Genomic DNA, 25,692 nt, shown 5'->3' on the forward strand with positions numbered 1-25,692 from the left:
TGCAGCGCTCTCTAGATTTAAGGACATTAATTTTGGGAAACATTGAGCTCAACCATCGAAATCATAGCACGTAGAAAACTTGCCTTCATACAGATTTAAATATTTGAAGGGTATTGTCGTATTGTATTGTATACATTGTCGGTGCTCTACCGGCTGTCGAGCTGTGCCGATGTAACAGAAAATTATATCTTAGGTGTTCTACCACTGTATAATCTTGTACAATTTTATAATTAAGGGACAGAAACGTGCATTAAATAACTTTATATATCGAAAAAAATCCACGATAGAAAGTTTAACGACTTAGATCCAGTTCGAAACTACAAATACTTTATGTACATAGATGTATAATGGACGTATGACTACATTCTGTTTGTGGTATTAACCTTAACTTGTGATATTTGCTCGGAAATTGATAATGAGCAGCATGGCAGAAGAAATAGTCGATTCGTTAAAAAGACTAAGTGTGGAACGCGACACGCGAAAGTATAATAATCGAAATGTCAAAAGGAAAAGCGAATTATTATCATCGATAGAGGAGGCAGTATCTCTTAATCACAACTACATCCTTGCTATCTGTGGAACACAAAGGCAAATCTTGTATATACTTATGAAACATTTTACGTTAAATCTATGAAGAAGAGTATAGTAATGCTTATCTTAATAATACGATGGAGAATAATTAAAAATATTCCTCATTCAACAATTTGTAGATAATTTTAATATATAAGACATACATTTTTTTCCTTTTTATACAAGAATTAATAGTTTACATTTCATATCAGATAACTATGTAACAAACTTTTGAAAATGTTTATTTTTATCCATGTTTTTGATTTGTAATTGAATAATATTTGTTAATTCATAGTACACTTCACTAGTTGCAAAATGCTAGACTTGGATTTAACATGAAATGTCCAATAATTATATGTTTGAAAAGTGTTGGAAATATTTCATAAATTACTTTATATGAACAGTGATCCAGAATATAGGATTTGTACAGCTCTCTGTGATCATACATGTGTTATATACTCTGTTGGGGAAAGTTTAAGTCGGACCATTACATTAAGTCACAATCAAGCACCTATTGTTGGTATCACATTTAGTCCAACTTCCAGAAACATTTTATATATAGCGAACAATAATGGACTGATCACTGCATGTGATTTACGAGCTAAAGGGAAAGTTATTGCAGAATTTAAAGGTACAGTAAGTTCTTTATTTACATCATTTACATTGAATAAAAAAAATGTATTTCAAGAAGAAAAAGAGATCAAATATGTATTATGTTTAATGTATTTATATTATTTCCAGATTGTACAGATGATGGTAAAATGAAACCTCTTTGTAGTTTTGATGTAAGTCATGATGAAAGACTTATAGCAGGTGGCACAGAGCATATAGGAGGAGATGCATTCATTTTATTTTGGGATACACGAAATACTAATTCAAAATTGTATGGTAAAAATAATAATCTTCTTGGTGGGTATTGGGGATGTCATATGGAAGATGTGACCTGTTTGGCATTTCATTCTAATATGCAAGATGTCTTAGCATCTGGTAGTACAGATGGATTGGTTAATGTCTTTGATCTTACACAGCCTTCAGAAGATTTTGCATTAATCCATTCCTTAAATATAGAAAACTCTGTGGTGAGTTATAATTCTTGCAAAAATTTTAAATATATTAACACCATAACTATGAGTAATACTATTCTCACCAAACAAATCTGTTAAACAAAAGGATAGGATAGGCTGGTTAAATGATAATAATCTTTGGTGTACAACACATACACATTCACTACAACTTTGGGACTGTGATGAAGCAACTCCATATGCTAAATTTGAGCGCAGTAACTTAGCAATTTCCCAGGTTAATATAAACTTGAATAATTATAATTTATAATATTATATTTGTGCAATAAATAATTTGTATTCGTTTTAGTCTGATGATCCAAGCAACTGCTACACAGTCAGATTTCATGCTTCAAATGCACTTGAACAGCCATTTTTAATAGCAGGTGTCAGTAGTGTTAAAGGGTAAATATCAGATAAAAATATAATCAAATAGGATAATACGACATTAATATCAAATATATCAATTAGTAAGATTTAAATGTAAATAACTGTGCTTATTTCTTATTAAAATGTTTTAGGGAAAATTTGAGGTGTTTAAATGTCGTAAATGATCAATTAGAAATACGCCACAATATGGTTGAAAATAAACAATTGGTACGCGACAGTTGGCTGCATGAAAAAGTATGATTTTAATATAGATACACCTGTTAAAAAATGAATCATTTAATTAGTCCTAAGTTAAAATATAATGTTTTAATATGGTTTTTAGAGTGGTTCCTTAATAACGGTAGGCGAAGGTGGACTTATAAATATTTGGAGGCAAACAGAAGCAATGTCTATACAACAAAATTCTAGCCACAAATTGGTGGCAAAAATTGGTACTGGCAAACGGCGCGATCGTCAGCACAGGACTAAGCCATATTGAATAAAAGTGATAGGATAAGAATTTGTAAATGCATGAAAAGTTTTTGTGAGTAAATGTAATAAACAGAAGGGAAATATCACGTAACATTAACATAATCGTACATTTCCCTCACGTTCTTCTTTATTACAATAACGGTTGTATGTACATTTATAATAAATAGATATTATTTCTTTATGTGGCTAATGATTTAACAGCGATTCATGTATCAATCAAAAAATGCAGCAAAACATGTGTATATAAATGCTAAGGAATGTAAATCACATACTGGTGTGTGTATACATATATGTATAAGATTGAAAGAGGAAGAAAAATATTGTAAATATTTGTTTACTCTTACCAAGTAACGAATTAACTATGATTGGATCGCCTTACGGAAAAATTATTTCTCTTCGCGATGTAAGGATTTATTAAAATAGAAGCTTACGATTTGCATTTGTTGTAAAATAGACGTGTTTAGTGTGTTGTGAATAAATGGTACTCTCGATAAAGTAATTAAGCAAATAGCACGATAATAACAATTAATATTAGCGTAACCGATATAACAGCTCTTAGCTTAAAAGTATTCAACTCTAAGAGAATTTAATGCTGATGTATCGAGTGGACGCGTCTTAAAACAGATACCCATCCACTTATTAGATATTATAATTTTACATTAACGTTTCCAAAGACGATCGCAGTAGCGAGTATCACAATGATAACAGTAGATATAGTTTTAGAGTAAAATAGTAGGTACAGAGTAAACGTACAAAAATACTTCCCATGAGCATCAGGGACGTAAAGATTCACTAAAACGTGGAAAACCGCGTTACTAAGAATTCTTTATATCCTTTCTTAAACTTATGCTGTCAGGTGACATCAAACATTTTGGATGCCACTTAGACGCACGTAGGCCGCCGCACTACTCCTTAGTTGTTATTCCAATTTGATTCTTCGCGTTACCCTGAAGATGGTGTGCGACTTCATTATACAAAGGAAATGGTTAATAACAACGAACTTTAATTGTATCAAGATACATTTGACATAGTGGAACGTTTTTAATGTATATAAAGAATACATTCTTTAATATATATTTTAATATACACATGTATTGAAATATCTATCTGGAATGACTTTTTGGAATTACGCTTTAATGTTAAAACTTACTTTTCATATATATGTTTCACGTTTTCCTTATAATGAGCATTATGATATTAAGAACAGTTTAATTTGGTATTAAGTGTTCTTGAAATGAAGTCGAACACTCATCCGTGAAGGCTACTAACAGGTTAATACAATATTATTTTATGAGCTGATACATGTTCGGCATTTTTAGTAATAGACTTGTAAGAACTCATTAATTATGTTTTTTTTTCACATTTTACATCTTACAGAAATACTTTTCAGATCTATTGTCACCACGATTGATTGAGACGAGCTGATAGTGTTACTTACGTTTCCTTATGAAGATAAATTAATTAGTCACATGTTTTATCATCGTGCCTCGACGACGCTGTCCTTTATTCGATCATATTGCACGCTACAGCATCTAATGAGGCAAATACACGCGATTTATATATGTATATATAAGTATCAAAACAAAAATTCTGATTTCATAATAACGATCTATATTCTAGAGCCGAGTTTTCAAGATAACTATTTACTTCGATCTCGTTATTCTAATATACTTCAATTTCAAATATAATTTTTGCTTTAACGATCAATAAACGAAGTAGTAGCATTAACATTTTAAACGTGCAGTATGATCATATTTCGTGTAATACTTTCTCTTAAACAGTTTCCAGTTCTACAAAACATTCGAAAGCTTTGTTCATTGAAAAAAGCCTCGTATAAATAAAATATTTTAGGCAATCGAGAAATATCACTGATCTTACGTAATGCAATAAATAAAATAACTTGTAGATAATTAAAAAAAAAAAAAGAGTCATAGAATAACAATAATGGCAGTGAAAAATCTCGAAGCAAAATATCGAATATAAAACACTAATTAAATTGCTGTTCGCTCAACTTAAATTAAGGTCCGATCTTACGTGACACTAAGTCACGACTTTTAACCAAACACTGTTTGCGCAGTAACAAATGTGACATTCAGTGTCATGGAATTAAAACTCGTGACTATATAACACTGTGAAAAATGAACTTTAAAGAATTAACGACCGTTTCTGTTAAAGGAATGATAAAAAAGATATCGGACAAGTAACGACTTCGATCTGTGGCTTGGCACACATAATAGCAATTAATTATTGTTAATAATAGATCTTACCCGTCGTTTTAGCACGTATTAAAATACTTTTAAAGTTATTGTATAAGAATAGCTACTACAGTCACTTACCCATTCACACACATACGCCCATATACACCTACGAGTGCATACATGTACATTCTTGGTAAAATGAATTGTACACACACGTGCATATTTATTATTAATTTCATTTAATATGCACGTATATATTCTTTCGCGCGTTTTTCATTCTCATACGTACACCTGACGTCATACATATGCCATGAAAAAGTATATATACACATCCATGTATATGAACTCCTAATATAATGTATTTCTCTATCTTGCATGTTTCAGCAAGCAGCAACAGATTTGCTTAAAAGATTCGTCTAAAATCATGTCTCTAAAACTGTCAGTCAGCTTAATAACGTAACGAGCAAGAATTCAACAAGATCGGCTGATCTCTCTTACAAAGCCGGCCCTTTTAATACTTTTTTTTTTCCTCGAACATTTCTGAATATTAATCATTATCATTTTTTATTAGTTCATATATTTTATACGTATTCTTTTTTTACGATAGAGTTCGTGAGATTTTGCATACAAATTATATTATTGCCCTCGGTAGCAGTTCGAAAGTAACATTATTCTTTATCGATTTATCGAGAATAATACGTATGTTTTCATGGACAATAACGCCATCGTTATGGACACGTTAAATGCATCAGTACAACACAATTAAAATTGTCATCAAGAAAGGAAGACAAAATTATAGAAAGAGCACGAAGGTATAGGTAGGGGTAAAGGGAACACGTGAACCAAAATGGAAGAGAGAAAAACTATGTAAACTGGAAACGAACACGGAGAAATCGGAAGTAACAATGGATAGTATAAAAAGAAATGGTTAAAAAAAAAAAAAAAAATAACTCAGCGTTATTACCGAGAAAATGTTGAAAGTCAAAAGGACTTTACACGGCTTCTGGGTTGAGCATCTTTTGATTGATTTCGAGAAGGAGTTAGCGTGGAAGTCGGAGTAGCTTCGCCAGTCGTAGTGCGAGAGGATCGAGAATGTTTTCGACCAAACCGAAAGAGTCGTCAGAAAAAGATTACCTCCTCTTCCGAAGGTTGTTGCTGTTCGGTACGTTGATGTTGTTGGTGGGAATACTCCGGAGGAGATCGTGTAATTCGCAGCGAACGATTCGAGGAGTGAATTTGACTTGTACTAGCATGACTATTACCCAATTCGGGCGAAGAGTACGTAGAACCAGTCACAATCGCTGGACTACTTCCTGTCCGCGAATGTCGATCTGGGCTATTGTTACTTGTGCCTCCACTCCTGTTATTTGTACGATGAAAAAATCATTAGACCACATCTCAATATTTGTTCTTGAGAAATTGGTATTTTCAATAATTGTATAATTTCGAAATACATTAGGTGTAGAAAAGAGTTCTTTATTTTTTAAGTAAAATTCAATCTTCAACGAGATTGAAATGTGTTTCCCCTAACCTCTTTTCTACACTTAATAGATTATTTATATTGTTGTGTATACCTAGTGTTATTGTTGCTTCCGCTAGCAAGTTTTAAAGGCAACTGCTGTTTCACTGGAAGATTACTTTGCACTTTCTGCTGGTTAGTAGCGCTAATTAAATTTAATGGTATTCGTTTAGCATCCGGTTGCGATTTTCGTGATTGCACTGTGTCGGTTCCCTGGGTTATGTGAGATAAATGAATAGACGCGGAACTGGGAGCCGAACCAGCAACTAACGTCACTCCTTGTCGTTCCAATGCCTCGAGTCGTCGATACAATTGTTCACGTTGCTGTGTTACGTCTCGCTGTTCTGCCGCCAGTTGTTCTCGTTGTCTTGCCAATTCGGCTCGTTCCTCTTCCAGTTGCTTTTGCTCTTGCTGAGACGCGGCTCGAAACGCTGCTTTCTCTCGGCTTAATTGATCTTGTAAGTTACGTAACTCTTCTAATTGGCGATTCGGATTAGGTCTGTTATTTGATTTGCCCATGCTTCCTTCTTTACACGCGGCTAATTGAGCATGTAAGCTGTCGATTGTCGTCATTTGATTACTAATTATACAGAGCAACGTATAAACGTGATGAGACAAACGAATCGCTGCCCACTGTTGATCTTTATTAATCTCTGAATCCTGACATTCTTTGTCTTCTGGACTCTCTTTCATAAATTCGCCAACCTTTGGAAGAGAAATAACGGATTGAATCGCAGTAGAATCTCGTAATGGATATTTTTCTTTGTTATGATCAAAGCCCGCGAATGTTTCAGCTCTTCGCGGAACACAAAGAGCAGGCGGAACGTAAGCCTCGCTATGTCGTTCTCCCGCAGAACTTAGACTTCGTGAAAGAGGAGCACCACCTGCACCAAAAGATAACGAACTCGCAAGTCTTGTTGCTTCTTGAACAGCTACAACCACCTCCTGCCACAATTGCGCAGTATCAGTCCCTTCACTGTGAACCAGTCTAGTATAATCTGGGATTTCTTTCTCCACTTTTTCTATTCTTTCATTGTCGCTGCATTCATTTCCGCTCCAAATGTTTCCCGCGTGTAAGAGCTGCACTTGTAGATTGATTTTTTCTTCAAGCAAGAGTGCTTGTTCAGCATCCTTCTTTCGTAGTTCATCTAATTGCGGTAAGGAAAGTCAACTATTCTTAATAATACAATCACAAAATATGTGATTAGTAATAAAAAATATTATACGTACCAACTATTTTTAGGATATGTGACTCTTTAGTTTTAACTAGGCGTTGCCTTTCCTCAGCAGAAAGCAGCGATATAGAAGACGAACGTGTGTCTCTCAATTCATTACTACTATTATTCTCGGTTAGCGCATCAGTTTCATTTTCAGGTTCTTGTGGACAAGCTTCTACTGCCGATCTAATTGCTTGAATCCACAAATGTTTATCTTTGGGTTTCTGAATTTTCAGCTCGAACATTTCAGGTTCGGCTGGATTGCTACTTATTAAATAGATTCCTCTAGACTCTTGACCCGCCTTTTCGCGTACTAGTAACTTTTGAAGCGATACTATACCAGCCTTATTGTCAGGCACAAAAAATGCATACTTCTGATCCCTTTCGGCCAAGAAAAATAATATGTCAGAAAGAACAACCACTACGATGGCAGTCATTTTTCCACGACCTTGCATCAAGTATGCAGTACCCTCGAATTTCAAAATTCTATTAAACGCCATTATATCTGACTTTTTGAATTTGGCACCGCGATATGTTGCAAAAGATTTTGCATCGATCCTAGATAAGAATAATAATGTTAATTGCAATTAATACTAGAAGGCAGGTAAAAGACGTGCAATTAAATATATCACTTTCTTACTTATTATAGATCTCTAGTTTTCTATCTTCTCTTTCCTTGTCAGCTACGCAAGCATCTACATCTGCTAAAATCTCTTTAACAAGAACTAAAGCTTTGCGCAAATCTTCGCCTTCTTCCTGTACAATACCCGTTTTTATAAGTGGTTCGACCAGTAGTGGATACTTTGTTAAGCGTTGAGTAACGAACAGGATGCACTCAGGAATTCCTTTTTTCTTCAGCAAAGGATGCGTCTACGCAGACATCGACCAAATATTTCTACGTTATTACGTAAAAAAATAAAATGAACTAGAACTATATCGGAGAATTTTAAAAACTGAGATAAGTTGTAACACTTTCTTAGGTAATGCAAACAATTGACACAGAAAAATTGAATCTTGTAACGGACACCATCTTTTTATAGTATGAAAAAAAAAAGACATGTCCCAGTTTCTAGAATCACCCTGTAGATCAATACCATACTATAGCTACCTGACACTGACGCACGAACCGTGCAAATCGAGAATCGTGACGCAAGTAGTATTTGTAAGCTTCAACAGCGTCCCTGTGACGACTACAGAATTCTCCATAGGCACTCTTCATACGTTGTGCATTTTCACTAGAGAACTGATCAACGAGTATATCAGCGATTGTAGGAACAACGTGGCTTGAGCTTTGTCGCTTGCGTAATTTTTGCAGAAATCGTAAATGAATATCGATGAGGTCGCGTAGTCGAGGAAACATGCGTTCTAGATCCGGCTGGCCTAAACGAAAATGACGCCGAAGACCCTCCACAAAAATTCTCTCCATAGCAAGAAGTACTAAGCAATGATGTTTTTCCGTAAGAACGAACTCGTAAATGTGTTCTTGACGCTTTACTTTTCGCTCGCAATTATCAACGAGTCGTAACGCGACGTTATGTCCTATAGCAGCGCTCCAAGAATCAGGTTCTTCTTTAGCTAGGCCCAATTCAGGATCTAGACCTTCGAGATCGCCAACAGTAAACTGATGAGCGTCATCTCCGTAGTCGAATTCTTCCCAGCCACTAAAATGTTCCATTAATCGTTCTCGTTAATGTGCACCAAACTGCTCGTATACCCGTTACATCCATAACATTTTAAAAATGTGTACGCACCTGGATATATCACGATGCTGTCCGTCCCCATCCTTTTCTTCATTTATTGTTTGACTGAAAGAAAAAAGGGTATTTTTATACATTAGAATATCTAAACTTTCCTTTTTACGAGAAAAATGTCATACTCTGCTGAAACAAACAATATTAAATTGGCTTTACCTCCAGTATTTTAACGTATTTTTTTCGTAAGTATTACAATATACTAGTTACTCATAGCAGTTTTACTATTATTTTAATATTACCTTCTGTATGAATGTAATCTGCAAAGCAGCACCTAAGTTTTGTTTTGCAAAGATATGTATGTATGTAAATTTTTATGCCCTACATAAATCACCCAAACCTATATCTAAAGAAATATGTTAATTATGGGAAGTACAGTTTTCTGTAACTGCTTCATGGAAGTGTTCGAAGATGCCAGTCGAACTACATATAAATGAGATTTCAATATTATTATGAACGGGAATTAACAATTTACAGGATGAACAAGTGGGTCACTGATGATGTATGTCATTGATACATATTCAGGTCGGGTAGGGGACGTAAACAGACGAATAAATCAAGCCTAATTTGTTGAAATACAGTATTCAAGCATTACACCTACAGTGATCGATTTTTTCCCAACCCGACCCAACATTTTATTATCAATGTTTCCACAAAAATGATACTTTACACGAATGAAGAATGCTGGACTACGAGTTGAAAGGTACATTTAGAAGTATAGAAAAGGATGTAAACAGAGTTAAAAAATTCTTAGTATGAAAGAATAATTAAAAAAGAAGATAAAAGAGAAATCCGTTCGATTGAAAATTCGAAATGCTTATAATATTCATTATATATTGCTTATAATATGCTCGATAAAGAAATTGGTTGACTGTTGGATAACTGTGAGCTCGTGGTCTATAATTTGTGTGTGAAATTACGAGGCGTGTACATAAAATATATCATTGAATGAACATAAATTATAGAAGCAAGCATATCAGAAGCATAGGCAGGGACAAGGTGATGTCTCTTCCAATACAACGCAAGGAGGCAATTTAATCGCCTTTTGAACAATGTGTGCGAGAAAAGAATCGAGGAACGATAGACGCGGGCCATCCTACTACTGTGTAGGATTCATACACGAACAGAAACGTACGAACGCTTCGACAGAATAGGAGGAACACATCAGATATCTGAGACTTACTTGACTCCGAGCTTAGTAGCAACTCGCCGCCAAGGGCTGTAGCTTGTCACGGCTTTCTTGCTGTTAATTTCCCTTTAATCGCCGAACAATCGATCGGTTTGTCGTAGTTGCACGAGAGGGAATGCACGGGGGAAGGAAAAAGCACACACTGCATTAGGGCAACTTCGTTTTCCCTTTTGTTTCCCCTCCTTCTTCATTTTTCTTATTCTATTGCATTTTTCAACTTTCATGTATCAACTCTTTAATACGGACCTTTTTATTTGTAAACAAAGATGGGCAAAATATACTTTAGAAAAAAATGTACGATGACGGTTCGAATGCAAGTTATAGGAGTACTTAATCTTTGATAGTATGAATGAATGTTAAATACAACTGAATATCAATACGGATCATCACAGAGTACAATAGACCACGTTGGTCGTCACTTGCTCTAAGAATCGAATACTCATTACTCTCGATGTATTTCAATTACACGATCATTCGAATATACCCATCCTTGTATGTAAATATCACCGTTTAAAACGAACATTACAAACTTGTTTAGTATTGTAAACCGTACCCCGATATTATAATAACATAAAATTTTTTGAAGAAGTTTGGGCGTGACATTTTGTATGTCGATCAATATGTATATGCAAAAGTTTTCATAAGTGATGCTAGAGACGCGAGGATAAACACGCTGAAGCTTGCCATACTATCGGCTAAACTGCAAAATTAATTAGAAATAATAAGCCTTTGAGCCAGCCAAAGCTTTTGAATAATAAGCAGATACAATATCCTTTCTAACTAATCGTCTTTTGTACTAAATATATCGTTGGTAAATAAGTGTGTATATATAACATAAATATATATAACATATGTATCTATATGTATATACCTAAATAAATAAGTATTGATATATTAATCTATTTTTCAATAGTTGACTATATTGCATTAGGATTGAAGTGATAAATGATTGAGTTCAATTAATTGTATCGGATGAAACATTTCATAAAAAATCTGAAAGACAAAGAAAAAGAAATCGAAATTCCTTGCTAAGACGCAAATATCATGTGTACGTATTTTCGAACTTATACATTACTCATATTGCAAGTAAGAGAAGTTCATTAAAAATTCCGAGTTTAGGCCTAGCCATGCCAATTGCGTGCGAATCTTGAACCACAGATACGCAGATCCAATGCAGAAAATTTGTAATGATAGTACAAGTTTTATTTACCTTCCGTTTCCAGACGAACTCGCTAGAGGCAACGACGCGGTAGACCCCCTTTTGACATTAGAGCTACTCGAAATTGTGGATATGTTCGACGAAGGTTTGGTGGCAGCTTTGCTAGAATGATGTTTCGATTTAATGCATTCTGGTACTAGTTGATCCTTACACCCTTGACTTTGATGTACGGATACTCCACAATCTGATGATACCAAAATATTATATTTTCAACTAATTTACGAAATACGAAAAGATAGAATCATATATTAATCAATTCTTACTGTCGCAATGTAGAAGTGGTTTATTTGTTGATTGTTTCATACAAACATCACATAATAAACTTCCCTGAGATCCTGTCGTTATTGTCGCCCATAAATGCTGCTGTAGACTAGTTTTTTTACCACTTTTATCCTGCAAATGCCGTTACAATTTTCTTAAATTACTTGTATTATACTTAACATATCTAAACCAACTTTAATTTTTAACTACCTTCTTTTTACGGAAGAAAATGGAAGCCCGTTTTCTTCTAGTTTTTTCGGAATGATGATCATCATACACTACTCCACTGAAAATTGAATTTATATATCTTAATTATTGTACGATTACAAACGGCATTAGAATTTTAAATATGGAAATTATCGCAGCGTCGAAAGTCTACAAGCGTTGCTATGGTGTATTCACACAAAATGATCAAAGTATAGCTAAATTATATCTAAATACATACATTACTAAGCATTTTACGAAAAGATATAATACACAAAAAAGAATTTAAGTAGTATTTCAGTATTATAATACGTAAAGAGTACAAGAAATTTCCTAGCTATTAAGCTGATACAAACCAGCCACTTTTCCTTGTACGTTGTTAGCAGAATATATTGCACGTTAACGAAAAACTGAAAATATAGAATACTTACTCAGTCAATAATTCGACAAGGGATATCTGAACATTTGGAGTGCCCTCCGTATCTTCGTGGAATTCATGGCTGTTCGCTGGATCCTCGGTTTCAGTCTCGCTTCCACTACCCTTTTCATTTCTTTCGTGACGGCTGTACCATGCAGGATGGTAGGAAATTGTCAAGTACAAACACAAAGTATGCGACTATTGTGTAAAAGATATTGCAAATCAGATATTCTCGCGTGGTGCGCCACCGAGATATAAAAGCGGCATAAATATATAAATCGATTAGAATATAGAAAGAACCATTTAAACGAACAAGAAAGTTTAAATTTGAATTCAGATTAAGAAAAATCTGTTCAATAATTCTAATAGTTGGATAGCATAAATATAAATTAGCACTTTGATTTTTGTATAAATACACTTTGATTTAAAACAAATTAAAGATTAATAAATCGTATATATTTTAATACAGCGTTTCTCAAACTAGGTTTTTAAACTTAAGTTTGCTCAATCTTTTGTACAATTTTATAAAATCGGAAAGCCAAATAATACGGATTTTTTTCAACTACGGAATAAATATTAAAAGTTCAAAATATATTAAACATGAATAATAATTTAATTCTATTCTAAAAGTTTACACCAAAAATTGTCTTCATTTGAGAAGATCTACAGGGTAGTGAATTTGAGAAACACTGTAGTAATAGATGGTGCAATCATGCTTAAATAGTTTCATCTACATAATACAAGTTGATGCAAGCATTCTTAGATATATGCAAATTTCTAGATCTGTTTTGAGCATATTGATAAATCATGCATTCATGTATTTTAAATGTGAATTTGAAAATGAATATTGAAATATAATATGTACATAAAATATGTGCATTATTTTGTGTACTACTTGTATATAGGAAAAGATAAAGATCGCAGGCTAGATCATACTAATTATTCCGTTATTTTATAAATTATAAATTTGACTTTTAATATCAGCTATATAAGTTTGATATAATATCGAGATTATCACAAAAAAAAAATTAAAGAAAATTAAATAAGTATCGTTCGTTGATCTAGCTGTACGATCTAAGAATATATTTAATTAACTTACGCTGTAAGTGATGGAGTTGTCCTAGTTACAGACTCTGCTAAGTGAGCATTAACTTGAGGTGTAACAATTGAAGGTGTAGAAATAGATTTCTGAAGAGGTAAACGAGAGCCTGTGACACTAGGCATTAAACCACTACTTTCTGCTAATCTTTGACTACCTTTGAAACGTTTTGTGACTATCTTCTGATATTCACTCTGTTACAGAAAAATTTTCGGTGTATTTCATTACAAACAAAACATGTAAAGGTTTATCGATGTAAGCATCCTTTAAATTACCTGTACAAGATCAGCTTCATTGAGAGAATGAGTGCTTGCTTGTGATCTGCATGCGCGATTACCGACCCCTACGGGTCTGGTACAGGGTTTTCCATGTAATTCTATTTCCATTTCACTGTCTAGGCTACTTAAACTAATACTGCGTTGTCGCTGAAATTGTAATGAATAAACATTGAATATCGTAGTGACAAAATATATGAGAAGCTTTAATGAAGCAAAATGAAAAAAAGCGATGAAGCAGTCGTATCCCATGCTAAGAATGTACAACAAATAATGAATTTCTTCAAAAATGTATCAATATTAACCATGTTTTGCGCTTGCAGATGATTTTGTCCGGAGTATCTGCGACGCCCACATCGAGTATCTTCCAAATCAGTCCAGCTGCGTCTCCTGTCTATACCCTGTGCATTCTGTGAACGAGGACCTACCGATGGAAAATGTGTAGGGGAACTATTGGTGGAGCAGTTAGCAAGGAGATCTGGATCAGATCCCGTATCGTTATTACTCGAGCGTGGCGCGATCTCAAGTGAAATTAAAGGACACAGAGAAGGGCACGATGAAGTTAAACGTTGCGGCACATCATTCTGGGATGCACGGTGATTATATCCCCAGTTGTTCAACGTCAGATCTCTCATACGCTGAATACAATCGTGAATTTCATGCAAATGTTGTAAGTTGTCCTCTGCAAGGAGGTAAACCATTTGTTAGCCACAAAAAGCACAAAATTTCCTAATGTTGACTGAAATTGAGTTCAATGCAAAATCCGTGTCATACAACACGGATCAAAAATCAAAAAAATTTACCCAGAACAGGGTAGTTCTTAGCAAGACTAGGCGAATGAGGTGTGACACTAATAATTGGCACCAAAGGATTAGGCTGAGTTTGAATGTTAGAGCCGAGTGTGAGCAGTGGGTGCTGCTGTTGTTCATCAGTTCCCTCAGACATAGTGATAGCCGTTTTCTCTGTATTGTCTTTGGTGTAGCTGGACTCAGCAATTATATTTCCACGTAGATTTAGACTGCCAAGATCTCCATTAATGAGAGGTATACGATCGCAGTCAGAATGCGATGATCCCAAATAGTCAGTTATTACATCTTCTTCGCTATCCTCCCCACTGTTTGGACACTCATCTATAAATACACCATACAAAACGAATGTTGTTATTATTGTTGTTATAAATTATAACTAGGTAACAAAGAACGAATAATCAATCGAATTCACAACTTTAAAGCCCTTAACAATCACTTTGGACAATGAATAATAAAAAACAAGAAATTATATGTGACAATTTAAATTGCTCGAATAGTGACCAAAATTATAAAAAAGTTCAGAGTCTGACAAAAAGGACGAGACTCGCGCGCAACAAGGAATGTCACATCTCGCGAACTACATCGAGATACGAGAAAACCGATATCCAAATGTCCTCGCGCCTATTGACTGAACAGGGAACAAATAGAACCTGCTCCCGACAATCGTAGCAGCCTCCCGCTCTCATGTTATCGTAATATATAAAGACATATTCAATGAAAATCAGGTCAAAATATTCTATGGCACGTATCTGCGCCTTCACATCACGTAAATATACGAGCTTTAACACGAAACAATGTTTTTACTCTACCTATAGATACGAAACGAGGAAGTTAAAAACGTTCACTTTATCTCGCCGTGTTAATATCGGTCAGGGATACTCCAAGGTCGTCTGACGGTTCTCGGGGATTTGGGCGTAAGGATGTTTTGACTCCAATTGATCTGTCACTAACTGACAACAGATCGGAGCAAAACGGAGTTCTTTAATCTTGTCACCGACGACGATCAAACGAACTTCCAGTTTTCTATTTAATCGAACAGTCACACGGTCAATTCACCAAGAGAAGACGACGGTAGACACACGTCAATAAACTTATAACAAAAACAACGAACGTTTTAACGATTACTCTAGACGATGATGTTCCATCAACGATCATATTATATTTTACCTACACGATGACTCGATGAACCGTTTATTGTCATCCTCGTATTAAGTATACACGCTCAAATCGTGGAAAGTACTTTTCCAGGAAGTAGGGGGTAGACACACTGTTGCTTTCCCCGTAGCTCCCGTGCGCGAATTGATCCGTTGGTTCGCGCGTGCCACCCCACCTTCGTGCATCCCCGATCCTTAACCGACCTCCAACCTTCAATCTAATTCTACCTTTACTGCCACTCTTTTTAGTAAATTCATCTCTTGCATTTGTATTCGTAACTCTCTCCGTGCGATACTTTTTCTTCACCCGTTAATTTAATTAAATTCTAATCGAATCATTTTTAGATTTAAATTCCATTTTCACGGAGTTTCAAATGATCGTTCCAATATGAATAATACCGAATTCGTCATTTTATTATACCTCAATCGGCTTCTCTTGAAGATTATAGAGATAGAAAAGAAGAGTTTAAATTGGTACAAAATTGATTACTGCTTCTACACCATTTTTTTTTATTTCTACATATAGTGTAAATTTAAAACAGATCACCTGAGTAATTTTTTTACTTTTGGCAATAGAGAAAATGTGTCAGCCCAATCTTGCATGATCTCAAAGGGCACATGAATAATATTTTGTGGATGTAGGTGTGCAGGAGACAAATCAAGAATGATTAGTTTGATACATTCATTCCTGTTACCAAAAGCAGGCAAGTTATTAAAGGTGGTCTGTATCAAATCTGTCGCCATATATTTATTTATTATACTTTCATAATATTACAAGATATCTCACATTTGTTAAGCAACTTATTTTTATGCTTCTAATATCTAAGAGTATTGATAAACTGTACAATTTTAGAAAAATTGATGTAGCCTTTTTATTAATTTTATATTCATAGCAACACTGCATCCACTGAAGCAAAAACTAGGGATGCAATCTGGGTATACATTCCATAAATATGACAAACAGAAAGTTTTCTTTAAGGAAGAAGGAGAAGAAAAAAAAGGTTTTACATTATTGTTTTACACTATTGTACAACTTGAACACAAAGAGGTATAAAGATTTATCTGTGTACAATTTAAACTCTTTTCTTAGCAGTAACTTAGAAACAATAGAAGAATTAGTAGTCTCTTAATAAATTAACAACAGTGGGAAATTCTAAAAAATTATAAAAATTAGAAACAGGAGTACAAGATATCTATTATAATATTAATGTTATTTGTATTATATGTTAATCCAGTGAAGAGTTACCAAAGACTATTTTTGTACTTTGTACAGAATATTTAATATAATGATATGTACATACAGAATGTACACAAATTATATATTTGTTGGAAAACTTGTATCAAGTAGATCAAAAACATTTAATTTATTTTATATTGTATTTCTAGTACCACTATATATATAAATTCATCTAACATAATGCCTATTATGTAGATAGTAACAAAACAAAAAATATCTACATATTTTTTACAAGAAACTAAGTAATTTTGCTCTTTATAAAAGTGTTTATTTCTATTAAGTAGTAATTCAATAAGTCTCAAAAATGAAAGAAAATATATGCAACAGAAAGGTGTGTTAAATAGGATGCTAATAAATAAAATATAGACAGGATATTAACTCTAAAAGATATTACGTTTCTTTTTAAACATTTTATTGGGTACAGTAAAGATACCAATTAATATCGACAGATAAAGAGTAAGTGAAATGTTCTTTGTGTTAGCGGTAACTTACCAGACGAAAACGGAGCCAGTATTTCCTGCCGTTTCTCCATCTTTTCTTTTTGTTTTATTTCCGACGAGTGGAGGAATGTTTAATTTTTCCAAGAGCGGAAACTGAAACATTTTGTAAACATTCCAAATAGCTTTAAATTGCAACTCACTGTTCCAAAAACATTTCACGCAATTCTCGAAAACTGAACGAACATAATATATGCACAAATATTAAAGTGATAATAAAAAAAACAAAGTAGGATACAACGCGGATAGTGAGTATAAAAGCCACTGGTAAAAAAGAAAACATTTATTATGCTTGCAGTATTTTATACTTTGACGAGGTCGACGTACACACTTTGTTGCCAAAGGAAGCCGTATTGACAGGTGAACGTTCGAATGATTTATTTCGTTTTTTAAAACGTATTACCCGTCATCGGAGAAGATACGTACCTAAAGCGTAATAACTTCTATGAATCCATTAATATTACACGTAGTTTATTATATTTAACTCCTTCATGAGGAAACAAAATGTTGCATCTAATACCAATCTGTATCATGCAGTCAAGGCACGTCGACCATTTTGCACCATTTTGTACTAGCCCAGTGCTGTCCAATATAAGTTCCAAAGCTTCCCCCACTTTTACTTCATTACTATGATGCAGGAACGCTATATCACTAAACTATGTATAGTTGAGTTCGCTATACTTTGTCCAGAAAGAATAAAAACTGTGTAAACAAAACCACGTGACTTGCAACGGACGGTCATTGGTCCGTTGTGTGTCTAGCCAGGGGTGTATCGTACGCCCGACGTATGGTAAGTCGATAAATATTTTTTAAATTCATTTAGATTTACATTATTTTATTTGATATTGCCATATATATCTTAATCAATATTTTACAATTTCTATATAAATTACATTTGAATATTTGTTGTGCATCGCTTTGAATTATGCTGGTGTCTTTTTTTGTTGTTAGGATTATCAAGGTTGTTAAAAGTAACTTCAAATTTAAACGTTTGGCCGCACTGGAGGACCTGGTCAAAGAACCAAAGAACCACAAAGAACTTGGTGAACATCGAGATTCATCGGTCTCAATACGAAGAACTGTCAAAACTCAAAAAATGACAATGTCTTGCAACGAATTTATGTATAACTAAGAAGAATAATCGGAACTGAAAAATATAATTGATAAGATTCAAATAATACGAATGAAAAAAATCGCATTTCAGTATTACTCGTTGTTGTTTACTTAAATTTCGAAACGGTTTAGATAACCTGTAAATACAATACAATTCCGTTTATTAAACAAATTCTACGTTATTCTATTTTATTTGTGCCGTATTTACTTCTTTAATGATATTACTTACGCGGTATTATGAAGGTGTACAATGGAGGTTTCGGAGACAACAAACCTTGTTAGAGACTTGGATTTAACCCTACAACCTCGTATTGCTCCGCGGTATAAAACTTGGCTTCCTCTTGCTACACAGCAGGTAATTAATCAATATGAAATTATTGTTGTATCCTTAGTTTAAAGAAAGTTTTATTTATGTGTATCTAGTAAAAATTTATAGTAATTATCAGTGAAGATGATACGATTCACTTTTCAAGAAATCAGACTCAATGTCAGAGTGATAATAAATTGTGGTGTAATTTAGTGAAATTATAATGCTTCATGCTTTCATATTATAATTTTCAGTTGAGGCTTAGGAATCTTATACAAATAATAGGATGCAATTTAAAGTCAAATGCAACCAATGAAGTTTGTTGGTTTTATTATACTCTACATAGAACAAGTATGTCTTCTCCTTTGTACACGAGTGAGACAATTGACAATGCAAATCCCAGGTGGTCGAGTCTTGAAGTACCAACTATACAAGCCACCGGTTATTCTACTGCCAGTGGTGAGCTTTATAATCTGTTAGTACCTTAAATGTAATCATTAATATATCTAAACTAAACATTTGCCATTGAGAATGCTACAGAATCATTACATGCTATCTTCTTAAAATTTATATTATATATAATATATATTATTTAACAGAAGTTATTCTAAGGCTATGGAAAAGGATGGTTATAGACAATGTAATGACTGATGTAACTGTATTTACATGGGGCATATCTTTCAATGGTTTGGCATACATGGGCTCAAAACTACCAAACACTTTAGGTACTGTCCTAAAAGAAAATTCTCTAATCTTTCAATTTCATGGTGGTTTTTTCACACCAGTATATTGTTTCATTGAAACTCCTGAGTTAAAAAGGTATTTGCATATGAAAGTCAACACATCAGAAATAAAAGATAGTTATACAGTGAGTAAGCTGAGCATCTTGAGAATAAATATGGGGACACTCATGCATCAGACAGTATTAGTGCAAAAACTTCGGATGCAGATAGCATCTGGGGATAACTTCCACACTCCAAAATACTTGCAATCATCGTTAGATAGATTATTTCAACCTCGTAAAATAAATAAGGAAAAGAGAGCCGAGATAATAAAAATACGCAAGGAATTAGAAATGGCTAGGTTTAGGACAAAATTACTAGAACAAGAACGGACAAGGAAAATGGGAGAACTAAGAGTATTAACTCAATTGCATTCTAATATCATGGAGGAAAATCAAGATTACGGTATCAATTATTCCATAATATTATTTATTAATTATAGATATTACAGTTTATGTAAAAGAATTTTAAAAATAAATGTTGATTTTCATTATAGGCCTGGATTTGATGGAAAGGTACAGAGAACTTAACAAAGACATAGAAAGATTACATGAATGGAGACAAAATCAAATAGACACAAGAGAAACATATGTTCAATTGAGTAGTCAGCTTGCTCACAGAAGAAGGCAATTAATTTCAGAATTAAGTTTAATATATCCTATTACTCAGGTATGTATGCAATACTTGACATAAGATCCAATTTTTCAAACCATAACTAAAATGTAAAAACATTTTTATTGTTTAGGATGGAAACGGGAAATTTCGAATACATAATGTACATCTACCTGATAGCGAGGATTTAGAATTATCAAATGATACCGAAGTAGCTGTAGCATTAGGATTTGTTGCACATACTACGCAAATGGTTGCTAATTTCCTTAATGTACCTACTAGATATCCTATTATACACTATGGATCGCGTAGTAAAGTCATAGATCATATCAAGGAAAACTTACCTGACAATGAAAGGCAGTAAGCATTTTATTTCATTCACTTTTGAATTTTCATTTAAGTAACAACATAACTAATCAAATATATCACATTTTCAGATTTCCACTATTTGCCCGAAGTAAGGATAAACTACATTTTCGTTACGCTGTTTATTTATTAAATAAAAATATAGCTCAACTAAGGTGGTACTGTGGCCTTCCAACAACAGACTTAAGAGCAACTCTTCCAAATCTAGCTACCTTGATAAATATTAGACCAAATCAATCACAGTATGTATTTATATTCTTTTTTTAACTGAACAAAATTATTTAAGATATTTTATAACGTTAAATTGATTTTTTTTTTAATAGTTTGGATAATTCAAAACGAACATATTCTGTTTCATCTCTGGATATCGAAGTTGGAAATGGTAAACAAAATGTACCACTAACACCGCCAATACAAAAAATAATTTTCGAAAAATGTCATCGATCTTCGCGATCTATGAATCAGTTGAAGAGTATAAAATCTTCTCTCGGTTCTTCTTTGGATCAAGGTTTAGATAAGCCTGTACAGTCCCTCGTTTTAGGCAGCCAATCAAAACGAATTTGCAAATCGGAAGAATGTGCCATTGACAATAAAGCATTGGTACTAATAAAAGATAGGTCAAGCAATAGCAGCAGTGAAACCTTAAATAACGCTATCTCAAGCAACGTCAGTGATACCAATGTCGAAGACAGCAGTCAAGTAAATAATGAAATTGTAGTAGAGAGTAATATTGAAATTATGATACCCACGTCGGTTTCTAAATCGACTAACGTTACGGATAGCTTGGAAAGTTCGGTGAGCGTAAGAGAGAGGAGCTCAAATTCTGTAAGCAGTTGTGAAATGGCACTTAATAGCAGTCAAAATGGAGACGATAGTTCAAATGATAATAATATAATTAAAAAAGACAAAATCGAAGAAACTATTTCAATCAGTAATGAGATCTTGAAAAATGTCAACGACGTTGTAGATAATGCGTTAAAAAACGGAAGGCATAGTCGAGATTATAATTCAGAAAATGAAGTTCCACAAGATTGTGATAATCCTAGAATGCCAGATAGTGAAATACATTACAATGTTCACGAACGTAGTACGGGTGCTATGGAAACGTCAACGTACAACAAGGGACATTTTAGTACGTCATGCCTATCATTAGATGATATAATATTATGTACCTATGAAGAAACTAAAAAGAAACAAAGGACAAGTTCCATTTGTAGTTATCCAGAAGAGTATCCCTCATCGAAAGATAGTATGTCGCAGAAACAATACAACTCGGAATCGAAGTAAGTTTTTATTGGAAATAAAACGTAATTAATTCTTATTATATCTACAAACAAATAAGTATGTTGAAAGAAACACATTTCTTTGTTGTAGGAAAGATAGAGCAGACCCGTTGCATTCTAAAAATTGGTGCCATAATGATGCAAACAGAGAACCAATGGTAAGTAAGTTTACTATTTATTTATTAATTTAATATTTTAAATAATATTATGGTAAATTTATTATTTTAGTTGGAAACAGAATTAGTAAAAACAGCACAGAAATCAGACTGTTATTCGTATGATGAAACAAAGAAATGTGACTTTGAGGCATCAAGTGACTACATAGACATTATTAGGCGAAGTTCGGAAAATGTGTATGCACGCACTGAAGCTCTGGCTAATAAGAAAACCAGTTTTAAAGTAATGAAACCACGTCTGTAATGTTTACATTCTAAAATATAACACAACGTTGTTATTGCTCTATAGTTCATATCTAAATATACCAGACCCCAACAAAAGTCACTGCACGACTTACATAGAAAAATTAGAATTAATTCTTATTATTAATAAGATATAATAAGGATTATTTATTGATTATGTTGTAAAATGTTACTGTAGATTTATGTTGTATTTATTCATTTTGAAATTTGATGAAAATTTAAGACGAAACGTGATTGTGTATAGTTTAAGTATTACTATCCAAATTTAACAAATTTAGGTATGCGTGTGTGTATATACATACATAAATTTGAATTTTCTTATGCATGCGTGCGTCTGTGCAATATATGGTGGTCGTGCAATTAGTACTAATTGTGCATTTCTTTAAACAAACAATATCATGAATCTATTAATTAACTGCTACTCGGAAGAGAATATTTCACCGTACTTGTATAATTATTACAATATGAAAATCGGCATACGTTTATATATTTTTAATTGTGATGTTTATATTTACTATGTAAAATTAGTGATGTTAATATACCTGTGTATAGACAAAATGATTATGTTGACTTAATACACGTGTAATTCTAAATAATATTTGTATACATATTTAAGCATGTTTCAATATATTTCACATCGTTAAATTCACTAGTATTTAGGTAATAATTGTGATATTGAATTAAAATTTTTAAGTATAGTTTTCACATTCTTGTGGTTAAAAATGCTATTTTTTATACAAAATACATGCGACCATGAACAACCAAAGTATTACCGGTATTGCTTTACAAAATAGTTTGTGTACTAATTTTATGCTACTTTCGTAACGAAATATTACAGTATAAAGAAAACAAAAATGCATATGATATTTTTAATGATGAAATACAAAATTTACAATATTTAAATAACGTGATGTATTTTATAATATATTTATTGTATCAGTGTAAGTATATTCTTTTTACTAAGTTATCAAATACTTTTTATAATGCTATTACTATTATTTACTATAGTTAAGAACATTATGTTGATAACTTCATACACAACAATTAGTCTTAGATAAGCTATAAACATATGTATGTAAGAATTACTTTTTTTTATTATTTGGTTTGTTCATAATTAAATAGCATATTATGTAATATATATTATATATTACATTTGTTATACATGTATATTATATATATATACAATGTATATATAAAATGTATCGCTATCGTAATTGTTAAAATGTTTTTATTATTACTGCATTTCTGAGGGTAATTAATAAAATTTAGGGCATTTTCAACATTCTAGTATTTTAAAAAACTATACAGTGTAGTATTTTATTTATAACAGTGCAAACAAAAATATGTTACTATTTCTTACGAGATCTATGGCAATAATGTTTTAAACTTACTATATGATCACGCAATTGTATTTATATACAAAAATAAATATCAAATGGCCACTGAGTATATCAGAAATAAAATAAAGTACAGAGTACACATAGATAAAAATATTCATTCTGAAGTCTCATTAATACCAGTCAGTTTTGCACTTACATCCCACAAGCGCAGTGCTATATCAGGGTCTAGTTCCTTTTTCGAAAAATAGAGTTTACAATCACGGTAAATATTACCGCTTTCGTTAGACAAGGAAGGCTCAATTGCACAGTGTAACACAGTTTGTGCACCCTGTGAAAAAAATAGGGATACGAATATAACGAATATACTTATTAGGAGAATGTGTGTAATGTAAAGAGATTTATTACCTGATTTGCAGTACGTAAAAACAATAAAGCAATAGGGGAAAATATGATGTAATGGAACCAACTCCTTTTAACATTTCTGAACAGTCCAGTGTAAGTGAATCCAGGACAGACCATGTAAATGTTAATGCCACTATTTTGAGTTCTTTTTGTGAGTTCAATACCAAAATAGGTATTAGCTAATTTTGAGTTACAATAGGCAGGATTCATGCGTCCTTTAACTGTCAATCCTTTCTCACCATTCAAGTTTGAGAAGTCTATTACTCCTGACTCAAAAAGCTTAGATGTCACAATCACAATCCTATCATAAATGAAGGAATCGATTAATGTTAAGGTATACATTATTACATTTAGATAAAGATTAAATAATGTATAGTCCTTAATATTAATAGGACTATACAATAAATTTCTTTCATATGAATTCTATTTTGCAACACACCTGCTTGGTGCATTCTGTTTTAAATGCTCTAAAAGTAAATTTGTGAGCAAGAAATGACCTAAATGATTCACACCAAAATGTATTTCAAATCCGTCATCTGTTAAACCATGTTCTTTAAAAGGAACATATACGCCAGCATTATTAATTAATACATGAATCTGGGTAAAATTTTTCATCACTTCTGTGACAAATTCTCTGATTGATGAGAATGATGCTAAATTTAATTGCATTGGCACCTATAAAAATAAGAATGTACTTATGCAAGTGCCATATATTATTAATTTGTAATAGACAAGGAAGTAGTTTTGAAATTATATTTACCAATTCTCCTGTAGATATTTGAGAGCGTATGTCAGTTATAGCACTGCGAGCATTGTGCAAATTTCTACAAGCCACGATAACCGTGGCTTTCCTTTTTGCCAATTCTTTCACTGTCTCTTTACCAATACCTGAATTGGCGCCTGTCACAAGAAATACTCGACCATGCAAACTGTCCATATTCTTGCATTTTCCCCAAGTGCGCTCGCGACATTTCCGAAGTAATCCAATGAATAATACTACTGGTAAAATTAAGTAACACCATGAAGATACCATATTTGTATGCCAGATAACTAAACCATGCGTGCACTTCGGATATTTGAATCACGAAATGCTTACTCACGATGAGTTACTCAAAATGAAAATACTTTTAATGCGTATTTATATGCATTTCAGAATTTGTTTCTTTCTTTTTTACGAACTAAGGAATTGCAGGACTTCAAATATTTATCTGTTCATCCAAGTTAACCTTCCGTATGATACACTTTAGTATTTATGGTTCACAATTTATATTCCAATACAAGCTCGAATATTACAATATTCGAAGTGTCGTATAACACTTTTCTTACGTATGTACATCAACTAAATTTTAATATAATGAAACTGAAATTGAACTATCATATTTTAAAATTTATTCTATCTCATGAATCACCGGCAAGATATACATCCGTGCGATAAAAAATAAGAGTCAGTGAGAGTATAGTGACTTAGTGATTTGATTTTTATGCAAGTATATACTGTGCAGAAGTTTCTGACGAGTAGCGGGGGGATC

General features: G+C 33.0%; 4 protein-coding genes across 9 annotated transcripts; 2 read left to right on the top strand and 2 right to left on the bottom strand.

Annotated features, from left to right (window-relative positions):
• Nucleotides 1–20: 20 nt before the first annotated feature.
• Nucleotides 21–2,673, top strand: LOC128888216 (WD repeat-containing protein 89). The gene is made up of 7 exons (XM_054144918.1): nucleotides 21–588; nucleotides 975–1,201; nucleotides 1,312–1,649; nucleotides 1,741–1,869; nucleotides 1,942–2,036; nucleotides 2,153–2,255; nucleotides 2,344–2,673. Exons 1-7 carry the CDS (start codon nucleotides 416–418, stop codon nucleotides 2,497–2,499), a joined length of 1,221 nt encoding a protein of 406 aa, XP_054000893.1. The 5' UTR covers nucleotides 21–415; the 3' UTR covers nucleotides 2,500–2,673.
• A 2,776-nt stretch (nucleotides 2,674–5,449) lies between these two features.
• On the bottom strand, nucleotides 5,450–18,298 carry LOC128888203 (rho guanine nucleotide exchange factor 2). Of its 5 annotated transcripts, none has more exons than XM_054144879.1 (17): nucleotides 17,966–18,298; nucleotides 17,535–17,635; nucleotides 14,646–14,972; nucleotides 14,148–14,524; nucleotides 13,843–13,992; nucleotides 13,568–13,761; nucleotides 12,482–12,613; nucleotides 12,057–12,132; nucleotides 11,849–11,978; nucleotides 11,577–11,769; nucleotides 10,361–10,432; nucleotides 9,178–9,231; nucleotides 8,535–9,087; nucleotides 8,067–8,296; nucleotides 7,440–7,984; nucleotides 6,265–7,357; nucleotides 5,450–6,050 (listed from the first exon to the last, which is right to left on the bottom strand). In XM_054144879.1, the coding sequence occupies exons 2-17, from the start codon at nucleotides 17,572–17,574 to the stop codon at nucleotides 5,810–5,812; spliced, it is 4,407 nt and encodes a 1,468-aa protein (XP_054000854.1). In that variant the 5' UTR covers nucleotides 17,575–17,635; nucleotides 17,966–18,298; the 3' UTR covers nucleotides 5,450–5,809. The 5 variants fall into 5 exon arrangements, with proteins under 5 accessions (XP_054000854.1, XP_054000858.1, XP_054000856.1 ...); XM_054144883.1 differs by lacking the exons at nucleotides 17,535–17,635; nucleotides 17,966–18,298 and adding exons at nucleotides 15,461–15,741; nucleotides 15,819–15,941; XM_054144881.1 differs by lacking the exon at nucleotides 12,482–12,613 and having other exon boundaries at nucleotides 17,966–18,294.
• Nucleotides 18,299–18,529: 231 nt separating this feature from the next.
• LOC128888207 (UV radiation resistance-associated protein) lies at nucleotides 18,530–23,563 on the top strand. Of its 2 annotated transcripts, XM_054144891.1 has the most exons (9): nucleotides 18,530–19,007; nucleotides 19,214–19,418; nucleotides 19,559–20,146; nucleotides 20,238–20,410; nucleotides 20,487–20,713; nucleotides 20,791–20,961; nucleotides 21,043–22,002; nucleotides 22,094–22,160; nucleotides 22,231–23,563. In XM_054144891.1, exons 1-9 carry the CDS (start codon nucleotides 18,903–18,905, stop codon nucleotides 22,420–22,422), a joined length of 2,688 nt encoding a protein of 895 aa, XP_054000866.1. In that variant the 5' UTR covers nucleotides 18,530–18,902; the 3' UTR covers nucleotides 22,423–23,563. The 2 variants fall into 2 exon arrangements, with proteins under 2 accessions (XP_054000866.1, XP_054000867.1); XM_054144892.1 differs by lacking the exon at nucleotides 18,530–19,007 and having other exon boundaries at nucleotides 19,275–19,434.
• A 128-nt stretch (nucleotides 23,564–23,691) lies between these two features.
• On the bottom strand, nucleotides 23,692–25,656 carry LOC128888234 (retinol dehydrogenase 11-like). The gene is made up of 4 exons (XM_054144934.1): nucleotides 24,924–25,656; nucleotides 24,603–24,838; nucleotides 24,167–24,464; nucleotides 23,692–24,089 (listed from the first exon to the last, which is right to left on the bottom strand). Exons 1-4 carry the CDS (start codon nucleotides 25,194–25,196, stop codon nucleotides 23,916–23,918), a joined length of 981 nt encoding a protein of 326 aa, XP_054000909.1. The 5' UTR covers nucleotides 25,197–25,656; the 3' UTR covers nucleotides 23,692–23,915.
• Nucleotides 25,657–25,692: the final 36 nt, after the last annotated feature.

This window comes from Hylaeus anthracinus, unplaced genomic scaffold (genome assembly GCF_026225885.1).
Source record: "Hylaeus anthracinus isolate JK02 unplaced genomic scaffold, UHH_iyHylAnth1.0_haploid 11989, whole genome shotgun sequence".
In the NCBI taxonomy this organism is placed as follows: domain Eukaryota; kingdom Metazoa; phylum Arthropoda; class Insecta; order Hymenoptera; family Colletidae; genus Hylaeus; species Hylaeus anthracinus.